The sequence below is a fragment of the Anolis sagrei genome, chromosome 5 (assembly GCF_037176765.1).
Source record: "Anolis sagrei isolate rAnoSag1 chromosome 5, rAnoSag1.mat, whole genome shotgun sequence".
NCBI classification, from domain to species: Eukaryota; Metazoa; Chordata; class Lepidosauria; order Squamata; family Dactyloidae; genus Anolis; species Anolis sagrei.
Window position 1 is genome coordinate 187,730,565 of NC_090025.1, and position 15,104 is coordinate 187,745,668.

At 39.5% G+C, this 15,104-nt stretch overlaps 1 protein-coding gene across 1 annotated transcript in view; it reads right to left on the minus strand.

The window, feature by feature from the left end:
- The window catches only part of CELF2 (CUGBP Elav-like family member 2), a 652,882-nt gene that overhangs the window by 543,692 nt on the left and 94,086 nt on the right, over positions 1 to 15,104 (minus strand). The window contains exon 2 of the mRNA XM_060776483.2: positions 9,995 to 10,030. Within this exon, the coding sequence (XP_060632466.1) occupies positions 9,995 to 10,030 (36 nt within the window). The remainder of the gene's footprint in view (positions 1 to 9,994; positions 10,031 to 15,104) is intronic.

The window sequence follows — 15,104 nt, forward strand, 5'->3', positions numbered from 1 at the left end:
AGTAGCATAAAATGTCTGAGATTAAAGTTTCATCAATTATTTGTAACTTATTCCAAGTTGTCAGTAAAAGTCATACTTTACCTAATAAAACTCTTTTTAAATGAGACTTTACAAAAAGTATACACTCTCCCCACATACATATATAGACACTTTACCCCAGGCACTCTTCGACTCCCATGCAAGCTAAATGAAATAGGCCTGTACAATTACATTGAGGACTCTGGAGTAGTTTTTCAATAAGAAAAGGCAAATGCCTGTGTGGGAAAAAATTACCTACCTTATTTAGCATGTCAAAACAGCAAGGGAGCCGGAAATCTATTTATTACTTTACATATAGGAAAATATTCGAAGCAGAACCAAGAAAGCAGAGATGAGATTTAGGCAGACCTATGGTAGACCTGAGTTTTCAGAGATTGGTATCCATGGTATTAAAGAAAAAGAGTTTTGCAGAAAGCGAAGCTCCCAGCGCTGTTATACAATTTTCCACTTATATGGAGTAAATCACAGGATTTCCCTAGAAAAGAATCTGTGTCAAGGAACAGGTTTGCTATCCCTTAACCTGGCAGTTGCAACAATTAATGTGCTTTATGTCAGTTTAAAAGTTAACTATTTCTTTCTTTTTTTTACTTTTTAAACAATGCTTTAGCACTTGGAGTAAGTTCACAATCTAGGATTTGTATTAAATCATGAATAGTGGTTGTAGCTTAACTACCTAAACCAGGCATCCTCATACTGCAGCTCTCCAACTGATTGGGCCTTCAACTCTCAGAATTCCTGACAATCTGGGAGTGGGAGGCCCAAACAGCTGAAGGGCCACAGTTTGAGGATGCCTGACCTAAACCATTAAGGTTGTGCTTTCAGGGTAAACATTGCCCCGTTTTGTGTCCCGGTATAAAAAAAGGGTGTATGATTATAACTCCAGAATACAAATCACACTGCTGCCACCAATTATAACTAAGTCAGGATCCTGGGGGTTATATTTTCTAATATATCCCACCTGTTGGCACCACTATAAAAGAATCAGTATAAAGGATCTTGATTACTAATCCCCCCAACTGGACACCAATATGATTCTGGCATGGACCGTTTAGATGTATGTTGAGGTAACATGTATACTCTGGTAGAGTTGCTGCCACCACCCAAAATAATTTGGGAATATTAAAGAATGGTTCCCTAATGTAATCTTCTTCCTGTCCACTAGCTCTCCTTTAGCTCCCTGAGATGACTGTGATGTAAACATCTTAAAACAGTTAGAATTATTCCCACAGGAATGAATCACTACTGAGGCTTCTTTAAAAGGTGAAATAGATAACAGATTTATTGATAAGAACAAACAACTATCTTCTTCAATGAGGCACACAAGCTTAATTGGTTACTGAGGTACAATAATCTTAAGTTACTTCAAACAGGTTACTTGGCTTAGATATGAGTAAAACTCCTCACACTACAATAAACCCAGTAGCAGTGAGTTCCCCAGACTAACCTAACTAGGTCGTCTCCAGAGCAATTAGCTGCACTATAAGCAGAGTCCTCTGTAAGCTAATATACCATAACCCAGAGAGCAAACCCACTTGTGTAAAAACCCACACAAGCACCCAGGCGTCTACTTTGACCCTCCTGGCCAAATAATGCAGAATCACCTGTCACAAATGCTCTCTGAAAGAAAAATCTCAGCTCACCAAAAACCTACCTCTCTTCTCTGTTCCCAAAACCCAACTCCTTTCTTTCTGTCAAGTTGACACTTTTCCCTCTCAGGGCTAAACTCCTCCCATCTGTCCTAACCAATCCAGAGAGAGCTCCAGCTCCTCCCCTCATCTCCTCTTACACTCCCAAGTTGTCTGCTTCCCTTGCTGACACTCCCAAAATGGAGGCCTGCCTACAGATATCTCAGGCTCCTACTTCCGCCTACGAGGTAAGAATCATTACGCCCAGCTTTTGTTGGGAGCCCTGATCCATTTTTGGAAGCCTCTTGAAATTGGTAGGGTAGATATTTGGTTTGGGGTCCTGAAAATCAGTCCATTATGGGAGGGGGGCTTCCCACCCACTGGCTCCCCATTCCGGCACTTCTCTAGAGTAAGAGGTGCTCCGCTACAGACGTGCCTGCTTGCATGCCCTGCCTCACATGCAAGGAGGCAAGCTCGACTGCAGATGAAAGCAGGCTTTCATGTCAAGCAGATTTTTGTGCAGGGAGGAGGCTTCCCGTTTCATGCTCCTGAAGAAATGGAAGACACGAAAGAAAAGGTAGAAATTTTAAGAACAAATTCTGTGCCCAACTCTATAAACCATGGCTGGCACTTTAAGTGCTGTTTCAGATTGTTTGTTTTGCCAGATATCAAGGAAATCTTGCTATGCTCTTTTTATATATTTCTTCAGAACTCGACTTAGCAAACCAAGCTATGGTCTTTGTTTTTAAGGCAATACTCCATGGCCTATAGCCTTTAAACTTAGTTAATACCGTAAAGATGTTACGTATGTATTTGGCCAAATATAATGGTGACAATTAATAATAATGTCAACTGAAGATGCCTAAACTGAGATTGTCATACTTTAGACATATCATGAATTGATGTGACTCATCAGAAAAGATGGTGATGTTTGGTAAAATGGAAAAGAAGTTATTGGAAAAGAAGTAGCTTTGTTACCTGTTGATAAACTCAATTATGGAAACCACAGCTCAGAGTTTGCAAGATCTCAGCAGGACTGTTGGTGTCTGGAGCTCTCAAAGGGGTTTCATTCATAGGGCTGCCAGAAGCCAAACTAGACCACAAATTATGACAAAACATTGGGCTACTCTGTCATTGGATGTTGACAATGTTTGCACAAGCAAACTGTAACCAGTCATTGTTTCAAAAGATGGTTATGCTTTTCTGTCCAGCAGCATTGCACTGAATCTAGACAAAAATGTCCAGCAACATAGACTACATGGCATTCAGAACAACTGATTAATTCTGTCTTTTGGCATGATGTTCTGGCAGTTATCAAGAATATAAATTAGCTGAACAAAGAATTCATGGCAACAAAAGAAATGGGCAAACTCCATCGATAGCATAATTTCTACTATTTAGGGGCTGGGATCTCTAAATAGGAGAAACTCAGAAAAAAATGAGAGATGAGGCCAAGTATCTGCATATACATAATCCCTGCACCATCTCTGTGAGATGTGTAGTACACTCAGCCCTCCACATTCTGATTCTGCACCCATAGGTTCAAGCAATCCTTACTTTTGCTATTTTATATAAGGGACATTATTTTACCACAATGTTGTTTATGACAGGACTTCAGCATACGTGAATTTTGGTGTGCACAGAGGGTCCTGGAACCAAGCTCCAGTAAGTACCAAGAGTCTATTGTATTATTACTTCCCTAGTTTGACCCCAAAGCTTCAAAATATGAACAATAATCAGAAATACACACACAAATTCATAAAACATTGAGAAGCCCTTTCAGCAAAGAGGAAAACTGCAAATATTCTGTGGGGGACACTTAATACAGCAAACAGAGAACATAAGGTAAATAAATACAGAAGAACACTATGAAAGCAGAATGAACGTAAAGCCAATATGCAGAGCGTCTCCTTGCAGGTCTTTTTCTCTCTTCAAAAGCCAATCCCTCTAAGCTTCAGTTAATTTGAGGGTGAGGAGAAACACAATACTAATGGATTTTTAATAATCTGAAAATCACTATTGCATCTATTCAGACAGAAAATGAATGGCCAACCGACTGGAAAAACAAGCACAGAGAAATAATTCTGTCTCTTTAAGCAATGCAATTGACAAGTCACATCGGATTAGACTTACTGTAGGTGCGAATCTGCAAAATGTTTGCATTAATATCTGGTGTTTAGTGGTTCTCATTTCAAGGCAATGAGTCACAGATGGATTATATTCTCCTTCCAACATTTCACAGAGGAAACCCCAGCCAACTTTGGCCAGGAAATATCAGAGTGCAGCCAAGATGAGAAAAGGTATTAGTTGGGAAAACTGCACAACCTAGGAGAGGCTGCAGCAGTTTGCTTTGGCTTGAGTCTACAGGGAAGGACAAGATTTGCCCCCATCTGTCCTTCTTCCCCTTCCCGTGTTAATTAAGAGCAGACCATTTTTGGACTTTCAACTCAGTTTCTAACAACTGAATTAAACAATGGAAAAAGGGAATAACTGGAAAAAGAAGAAATAAACTGGGACATTTTGAAAATAGTGGAATTGACAGAGACTAAATCTCCCAAATCAGGACAATGTGCTCATGTAATCCATTTTTGTTTCTAGCGACATGTAGCTCGATTTTAATTTTAAACTGAAGAAAGACTTTAGACTGAGATTAAAATCATTAAAAAGAAAAGTAAAAGACTGAAGCATATTAAAGAAATGCTTGAAGACACTGTTTTTAAATAGGCTTTCAGAACTTTACCCCTAATTTATTTCTAATCTAAAAAAGGACAGTTTGTGTGTGTGTTTTACTACATCCATCACCAGTTAATTGCCAGCCAAAATTAGATTAACAATATCCGGTGTAATTAAGAATCATCAGCTACCGATCTCCCACAACACAGTAGATGAGTTGACTGAGAAAATGATAGTGAAACTGTGCTGGAGAAATACGACTGAGCTCAAGCCAAGGACCCGTTCGGCTTTGCATGATGTCTTTTTACATCTTCCCCTCTTGATGACACAGATTAAGCCTACCTTTGTGACTGAAGATTTTTTTTTTTAAGATAGTAAAGCATAAACATGTCTTGCACTGACAATCATTAACTGGTGAATAAACAGAAATAACTTCAGATGCCTTGTTTTCAATTGCGCTAGAATGCTTTGTGATACAGATGAAGCTATCAAAAGAAATAAAAAAAACAGGGCAAAGGAAACAATTTGCATGCAGTAAAACTGTGCCTAGCAAACTGCTCTCAAGGAAATTTTTTATTAAAAACAAGAAAGATCTTATTGGTAAATCAAAATGTTTTGCTAAAGCAGGGCAAGACCACCAAATTTTCATCAAAAGCATGGTTTGTTCCATTCCTCCTAACCACAGCATAAAGACAGAGTGAGAGAGACAGTTAATCAATATTCTTGCTCAATGTTGGTTAAACAAGTTGTAGTATAATTGCAATGAGGATATCGTTCTTTTCATGCTACAAGTTTCTATCCTGAATAAACACTAACTTGAAATACAATATTCACCAGGCACCATCTCCCACCCCACAACAAAAAGCTCATGAAAAATAGCTTGATGGTATAATAATTATTAAGCTGCTATGAAATGAAAGGCAATTTTAAAAGGTGTTAATGTAAGTTTTTTGAGGGGTTTTTTTGGAACAAAAACCACCATCATCACCACCATCATCACCATAGGTAAAGGTAAAGGTAGTCCCCTGACATTAAGTCCAGTCATGTCTGACTCTGGGGTGTGGTGCTCATCTCCATTTCTAAGCTGAAGAGCCAGCGTTGTCCGTAGACACCTCCAAGGTCATGTGGCTGGCATGACTGCATGGAGCGCCGTTACCTTCCCGCCGGAGCGGTACCTATTGATCTACTCACATTTGCATGTTTTCGAACTGCTAGGTTGGCAGAAGCTAGGGCTGACAGCGGAAGCTCATGCCGCTCCCTGGAATCGAACCTGTGACCTTTCGATAAACAAGCTTAGCAGCTCAGTGCTTTAACCCACTGCGCCACCGGGGGCTCCTTACATATATATATATATATATATATATATATATATATATATATATATATATAATATTACATTACCATAGCCACGACTATTATCACAATATTTATAAGTTTTGCACATAATAATAATAATAATAATAATAATAATAATAATAATAATCTTTATTTATACCCCACCAACATCTTCCCAAAGGGGACTCGGTGTGGATAACATGAGGCCAAGCCCAAAATTACAATACAAGAAAATAAAATATGAAGAAGCAAAAATAACATCAAAATAAGATACATAAAATAACAAAATACAATAAACAATTACAAAATAACATGATAGAGAAATAGAACACAAAGGGCGGGCCAAATGCACAGGATAAAATTGATAAAAATGATAAAACCCTGGGTGAGATAGTATTGGGAGAATGTGTTTCTGAGGGAGGATCTCAAAAGGGGCGAACAGTGGGGTTAGACCTTCATTAAGGATGGGGGGAAAGTGCATGATGAGGATGGAGCTGTAGTTGGAAAAGACAAAATATGGAATATAAGTTCACTCACTTTACCACTTGATTCCTGAACCACTACACACCGCACTATGTCCAAATAGTCCAGTAAGATAAAGTTCATTAAAATATGAGTATATAAAGAAATCAGTAACTTTATAAAGAAGCATCAAAGTTCAAAAAGACATTCTAAGACAATCACAGAAGCCCAAAATCCATTTAAAACAGTCTTCATCGCTAATCCATAGACATGATAGCAGAAATCCAAGACAGGCAGCCTAATCCACAAAGGAACAACCTTGAAAACTTGGTTACTTGAAACAAAACCTAAGAACAGGAACCAAGAGCTGTTTTCTCCTTGAATTCAATGTTGCTCTCACAAAGGATTGTACCAAAAGAAACCACTTAAAAGGCCTCAATCCCTCCCATGACATCACTTTGCAAACACCTGCTTTTCCTTTTCTTATCTTTAAGCCACTGAGAAAACCTAGTCTGTCTTTGTTTAGCATTTTGCCTCCAGAGTTCAAGGCAACTTGATCTGGAGAAACATTTGTCTCCCACATCCCTTTCAGACTGCAACTCCATCAGATTCTTGTGAGAACTGATATCACTTTCTCCCGTCGCCTGGGAACTGCCATGAAAATCCATAACAACTCCAAACAGTTCCTGCCCAGCTTATTTGCCCAAACATATCTCCCTCTATGATCCACCTTGGAGGCTAAAATCATCAGGCATGATTGGTGGGAACAAGAGACAGAGCTTTCTCAGTAATGGCCCCTTGTCTATGGAACTTCCTCCCCAAAGATATTTGATCACCCCAATCCCTCCTGGCCTTCAGAAAAAACTCTAAAAACATGACTGTGGAATCAGGCTTTTGGTCAATAATGGGAGTAATGCAATAAGAGACTAAAAATTAATTTAATGACAACCCGGTCTGGCCTTGGAATATGTTTTGGATTATGTTATTTTAATTGTTGTTTTAATGTTATGTTTTAATTGGTTGATTTAATGTTTTTGTTTATTGATTGATGTATGTGTACATGTGGCATTGAATTGTTGTCTTTGTAAAACATCTAGCTTCCCTTTACTCACGAAATCGCTTAAACATCATTCCCCTAAAGGTGAGGGGCAATGTAAGGTTGTTGTTGGTTTGTTTTGTTTTTTTAAAAAAGAACAAAATTTCAATATTAAAAATACAAAATACCCCCAGAAAGCTATGGTTATTTAGTGGGAGATGGAAGATTTTCTTTTGGAGAAAGACATGAATGTGTTGATTAGATGGGATTGTTTCAGGAGACCCCAAATATTCCCTCCATGGTGGGGCAAACCATTTTTTCATTTAGCAGTCCCTCAGCTGAATCAGTTAACTAACAGTGGTTTAAAATGGTGCCATGGTGTTTTACTTTATTTATACTTATTTCTGCCCACCAGCATCCTTCAGAAAAATAATGTTCTGAAATAAAAATGAACGGCAGAGTTTCGTTGCCTGAAGGTATCTTATTGCTTGAGTGGCTTCATCCACTACTTTTAAAAAGTACTTACCAGCCAGACAAATGTGTCACACTTCCGCTTTAAGCATGGCACATCTTATCATGTCGAAGTGGGAAGATGCACAGCTTTGCTTCCAGTCTGAATTTAAGGTGCTTTGGATAACATTTGAAGCCTTAAATGGCTTGGCATTATGATATTTGAAGGGTTTCTTTTCCCTATATGTGCCTGCCCAAGGACTCCGTTCTGCTTGGGGGTGGGAAGCTAAATGCTACTCCATAGAATCATAGAATCATAGAATCAAAGAGTTGGAAGAGACCTCATGGGCCATCCAGTCCAACCCCCTGCCAAGAAGCAGGAATATGGCATTCAAATCACCCCTGACAGATGGCCATCCAGCCTCTGCTTAAAAGCTTCCAAAGAAGGAGCCTCCACCATACTCCCGGGCAGAGAGTTCCACTGCTGAACGGCTCTCACAGTCAGGAAGTTCTTCCTCATGTTCAGATGGAATCTCCTCTCTTGTAGTTTGAAGCCATTGTTCCGCGTCCTAGTCTCCAAGGAAGCAGAAAACAAACTTGCTCCCTCCTCCCTGTGGCTTCCTCTCACATATTTATACATGGCTATCATATCTCCTCTCAGCCTTCTCTTCTTCAGGCTAAACATGCTCAGTTTCCTAAGCCGCTCCTCATAGGGCTTGTTCTCTAGACCCTTGATCATTTGTCGACCCATCCATTGTCGACCCATCAAATCAAATTGGTCTCACTTAGCATAGTACACTCACTAATACTGATAAATAATAACCTACTACAGTGGTTACACATGATGGTTCTTCGGAGAGATAGAAATATGATAGAATTTGTTCATTTTCATGGTTTTCTCCTTTCTGTTGAAATTGTCCACATGCTTGTGGTTTTCAATGGCTTCTCTGTGTAGTCTGACACGCAGACACGCATCAAGGAACATGAAAGGCACTGCAAACTACTCCAACCAGAGAAATCAGCCATAGCAGAGCACCTGATGAACCAACCTGGACAACGCATATTATTTGAGAACACAGAAGTGCTGGACCACTCTCACAACCACCATGTCAGACTACACAGAGAAGCCATTGAAATCCACAAGCATGTGGACAATTTCAACAGAAAGGAAGAAACCATGAAAATGAACAAAATCTGGCTACCAGTATTAAAAAACTCAAAAATTACAACAGCAAAACAACAGAGAGGAAACAACCTGGCACATAAAATCACTCTCAACAAAAGATTCCCCCCAGGCACTTCCAAGCCATTGAATGCTAATCAAGGTGATCAGCTGAAACATTCACATCTAGCCCCAGCAGACAAAAGTCCTTTGTCTCACCCTGGTCATTTCACAGATATATAAACCCATTTTTCCTACTTCCAACAGACCTCACTACCTCTGATGATGCTTGCCATAGATGCAGGCGAAACGTCAGGAGAAAAATTGCCTCCAGAACATGGCCATATAGCCCGGAAAAACCTACAACAACCCAGTGATTCCGGTCATGAAAGCCTTCGACAATACACACACATTTCTTTGTGCTTTACCCAATGTCAAAGAGGTTTTGCTCATTTCTGAAGCACTGGGGAAATAACCCTTTGCAGAAGGAGCTCGGATGAAAGGAAGATCCTTGCACAAAAGGACAGCTCAAGACAATTTACTCCATAAGATATCACCCCCGCCCATTCCATGTTCAAAAGTGAATTGCACTATCAACTGATTTCAACACAGCAATAAAATAGTAGTATAGAATGCCTATACTTGAAGGCAAGAGGATAGTTTAAGTGGTGGACAGGAGACGATATAGTTCAATGTTCTTGCTTTGCTTCCATCATTTTCTGCCTAAAGAGAATGCCTTACTCTGCTTAATGGAAAGGTCATCACAGGATGCACCAAAGGACAACGAGGTTGAATTGATCCTGTTACCTTCAATCTGTCAAAAGGTCATTCTCACAAGAATGTTGGAAGGCTCTTCTTTCAACAACTCAAACAACACACAAAAACTTATTCCAAACCCTAACCTGGCAAGAACCCACCTAGAATGTTCTCCTTTAGGCAATACACCATGAAGTGAAACCAGTGACAAAAGTCATGTGCTAAACAAAGAACCCGCTCGGCAGATGCTTCTCTCCAGCATGGCAAACATTCTCCTGCTTTCTCCGACCCATATTTGTAAGTATTGTTCCTCATACAAATGGCCTTTCATTTTTTCCTCTCGCTTAAACCTCTGACAGGCTGTCTTGGGTGCTTCAGCTGGAGAGGCTGTACTTCCCTTCAGCAGCTCCCCAAAGCCAACACACAGATTTGGTTTTAGCAGAACAGCTTGCTTACCTTGGTAATGTTCCAGACAACTCCGTGGCAGTCTCTCTGCAGAAAAGAAAAAGAGACACAGAAGGGAAACTTTGTTAGTATTTGGAAAAAAAAAGTTTAATCCTAATGACTTTTGGAAGGTTAACGAGAACTTAACACATACATTAAAAAGCAGCCAGTTTTAATTAGGTACGCTTCCAAACTTCTCTTCGTTCAAATGTCTCCCTAGGTTTTGACGTTCCAAAGTGGAACAGATGCATTAAGAATTCCCTCTTTTTTAAATTTTGAAATTGCTCACAGAAAGCTTCCTGTAGCTTTTAGGGCTTTTAAAAATAAAAATTATTGTACATATGGCCAAGTATATATTGTTTTTGTCCTGTGTTTTTGCTATGGGCATAGCTGGTTGTCTGCACTGACAGAACGAAAGAAAGAAAGAAAGAAAGAAAGAAAGAAAGAAAGAAAGAAAGAAAGAGTAAAGTTTAACTTTTATTGTTTTGTGGTTAGCCACCTGGAATTGCTATATAGGGAAAAAAGTGGGATAAAAGAAAATAAATTAAAAAAATATCATTCTAAACACTGATCCATCACCATTGATGACCAGTCATTAAATAATGAACCAGATACAAACATTTGGTTTTAAACATGGGTCATGTTATTTGATCTAGAAAGTTATTTCATTCAGTTTTATCTGACTGAAAGAAATAAGGGGGAAGGAATGTGATGTGGGTCTGGTTGATGGCCAGGTATCTTTGTGTAACCCACTTCTCAGCCCTACTTGGGAAAAACACCTGATCCTGAGAAGAAATCCAATTGAATGGGGTTTGGAAGGAAGGAAGGAAAGAAGGAAGGAAGGAAGGAAGGAAGGAAGGAAGGAAGGAAGGAAATGTAATACAATTTCAAACACTGACTCATTGCCATTCATTTTGCAGGCTATTTAACTCTATGTCCTACTGTGCATTTTTGTAAAAGAATGTTCAAGAAAACGGTACAATTTTTACATTAACATTGTTTTTTTTGTAATGTCCCCTCAGTTCATACAGGTAAATTGAGGAAAAGAAAATACTGTATGACCACCATATCCGTTGACAAGATGTTCCTAGATTTTGGATGGATACCTATGGAAAAGAGGGTCTAAAATATGATAAGGTCATGCTGGATGACCTAGAAAATGCCCGGAGAGGACATATTTTCTTGGATGTGGATAAATGAAACAGTGGGTGCCAGTTCCGTGAATATGGGGATCATACCATACAGTATGGGGAATATGGGGATCATACCATACCCCGTAGTAACCTATGGATGTGAGAGCTGGACCATAAGGAAGGATGAGCGAAGGAAGATAGATGCTTTTGAACTGTGGTGCTGGAGGAAAATTCTGAGAGTGCCTTGGACCACGAGAAGATCCAACCAGTCCATCCTCCAGGAAAAAAAGCCCAACTGCTCATTGGAGGGAAGGATATTAGAGGCAAAGATGAAGTACTTTGGCCACATTATGAGAAGACAGGAAAGCTTAGAGAAGACAATGATGCTGGGGAAAATGGAAGGAAAAAGAAAGACGGGTCGACCAAGGGCAAGATGGATGGACGGTATCCTTGAAGTGACTGGTTTGCCTCTGAAGGAGCTGGGGGTGGTGACAGTCAACAGGGAGCTCTGGTGTGGGCTGGTCCATGAGTCACGAAGAGTCAGAAGTGACTGAACAAATAAACAACAACCATACAGAAAGGTAAAAAAAGGCTAAGATACAGTGAAGCCACATTAAGAAAAAATGCAGCACAGAAGATATTCGAAAAGTAGTCTAATCTACCTTTTGTCAGTGCAGGAACCCAAAGATAAAGCACTCCAGAAAGGTGGGTATCCAAATGCTTTTTAAAAAATCTTCAATGAATGTAGATGCCCCTTGTTTGAGTGCCAGAAGACTTCCCTCTTAGAGAGCTGGCAGGTCTTCCTTATTGTGAGGATGTTCCCTGTTTCATTTTATACAGACAGAACAAGATGTCCAAAAACCTTATATTTGGGAGATTTAATTAGAAATGTGGGTATCATGGAATTTATGGATATGAGCAATATTAAATCTTAGAGAAACACAAGCCTAAATTCTTTGAAATCAACACTTTAATTTGGCATTTTGGCAGAGCAGAAATGTTCTACTTAGTGAGTTTCAGCCCTGCATGTCATGAATTTTGACGGTCTCCTATTGCTATTCTTGAAAACTCAACAAACAATAATGGAAATTCTATTGTTTTCCTAGGGAATCCTTTCCACTTTGGACAGCTCCAGATGTTGACCTGGAACTTTATTTCTTGTCATTTGAACCAACTGGTTTGAATTCAACCCTCTAGAACAAGATGATTGTTTCTTTCATGCAACAGCTCTTCAGATATCTTACGTACATTTTTGGCCAAAGATATGAAAGTGAAGTTATGTGAATGATTCTGTTGCATTGTACATTGTGCCATTTTGTACATTGAATGCATGCCCATGGTGCCTCACAATGTAAGGTGCATCTGGTTTTGGAACATTGTAATTCTGTAACCAGGTGGCAAAGTGCAAGCAAGGTATGACTCTGTGAGTATAAATTTATGCAACGTCTCTTCCGTGAAGGATGTCAGCCAGCTATCATATCATCTTTCACTCTTTTCATCTCCAGGTGAGATATACTGCACTCCCTCTGTGGCTGCTGCAATTCTAGTATTAATTTTTAAAATCCCTGTACTTTAGCAAGAGTACAGAAACTCAAAACAGAGCATAGGAATTCAGGAATGCAAATCAAGGTGATCAGCTGAAACATTCACATCTAGCCCCAGCAGACAAAAGTCCTTTGTCTCACCCTGGTCATTTCACAGATATATAAACCCATTTTTCCTACTTCCAACAGACCTCACTACCTCTGAGGATGCTTGCCATAGATGCAGGCGAAACGTCAGGAGAACAATTGCCTCCAGAACATGGCCATATAGCCCAGAAAAACCTACAACAACCCAGTGATTCCGGCCATGAAAGCCTTCGACAATACATTGAACAACAATCCTATCTCATCAGCTAAAAGCAGGCCCACACTTCCCATTGAAATACTTTTTGTCCATCTAGCAAAGTAAAGTCACCCCTTCACATGCATTGGGGTTAGGGGTGCAGGACTTCCACAAACTTTCACTTTTGAGATAGAACATCTCTCTAGGAACTTCCAGGTCCTCCAGTGCAACTATGTGGTCAAAGTCGGCCAAAAGATGACCACAGATTCATGGCGGAGGGCCTTGAAGTGCCCAGAGAAGTGTTCTGTTTACAAGTCTCTAGATTCCCTAGTGCAACTTTATGGGAGAAGTTGACCATAGGGTCAGCCTGGAAGATGTAGAGATTCCTAGAAAGAACATATTAATCAAATCTATGAATCAAGTCCACAAATAATCAAATCTGCAAAAATGAAAATACTGCACTTTCTTTTGCTCTGTGGTTGTGAACCACACTGGGAGAAAAGTGGAATTATTAAAATCAATAACTAGGGAAATAAGTAAACAACACATTGAGTTTATTATCAACACAACCACAAATGCAGATTAATCCATGTCTATTTTATATGTATTCACTCATGCAGAAGTTTGTTCACTCCTATTTTAGCATTATTATTATTATTAGACACAGCTCTGAATATGCTTTTTGCACAAATCCCGCATTTTAAAGTGTATTTTATCTAAATGTGTGCATTCCTAAACATATTTTAGCATACATTTAAAAATGGACATATTTTGGAGCTGAAGCCTTCATTGTAAAATTTGATGGAGTGAACAACCTAAAGGATAATTACACATTCCAGTCCTTTCATTACTCTGGGAGATGTAAATTCATGAAGATGAAATTCCACTAGCACTTATTTCCTGACCATCACATATAATAAGATGGTGCTGTGAGAGAACATCTCTGTAAACATTGCTCCAACAGCCCAGTAACCGTCATGACAAAAGCCCTTTTCCTAATAAAGACCAGATCAGATACCAGCATAGCGGAGTAGTCAGAGAACTACATTTTTAAATACAGAGGCTCCTTTTCAGCCACTACTGCAATGATAAATACATAAATTAGAATAAAGTCATCCAAACCAAAGGTGCATCTTTATGTTTAACCAGGAGAGTGACCACCATTATATTCTGCCTCCAAGCTTTGAAAGAATTTGACCATTGATAGAGAACGAACAATGAATCAGATTGGTAATTCCCAAACTCTGGCTTTATGAAGCTGTTGGACTAAATTTTCAGCTAGCATACCTATTGGTCAGAGGTTTGCAGAAAAGAACTTGTAAATTTGAAGAAGATTGAATGTTAGAAGACAAAGCTATCCAAGACTGAGTAGTAATAGGCTGTTGCTCTACAACAGTGCTTCTCAACCTGTATTAAGCCGCGACCCCTTAATACAGTTCCTCCTGTTGTGGTGACCCCCAACCATAACATTATTTTTGTTACTACTTCATAATTGTCATTTTGTTACAGTTATGAATCGTAATGTAAATATCTGATATGCAGGATGTATTTTCATTCACTGGACCAAATACCTAATAAGCTCTAATTTGAATACTGGTGGGTTAGAGGGGCATTGATTTTGTCACTTGGGAGTGGTAATTGCTGGGATTTATAGTTCACCTACCATCAAAGAGCTTTCTGAACTCCACCAACGATGGATTGGAACCAAACTTGACACACAGAACTCCCACAACGAACAGAAAATACTGGAAGGGTTTGCTGAGCATTGACCTTGAGTTCTGGAGTTGTAGTTCACCTACATCCAGAGAGCTTTGTGGACTCAGTGATGGATCTAGACCAAACTTGGCACAAATACCCAATATGCCCAAATGTGAACATTGGTGGAGTTTGGGGAAAATAGACCTTGACATTTGGGAGTTGTAGTTTCTGGGATTTATGGTTCACCTCCAATCAAAGAGCACTCTGAACTCCACCAACGATGGAGTGGAACCAAACTTGGCACACAGAACCCCCATGACCAACAGAAAATACTGGAAGGGTTTGCAGAGCATTGACCATGAGTTTGGAAGTTGTAGTTCGCCTACATCCAGAGAGCACTGTGGACACAGTACTCCATGACCATTAGAAAATATTGAGTTTTCTGACAGTCTTTGGCGACCCCT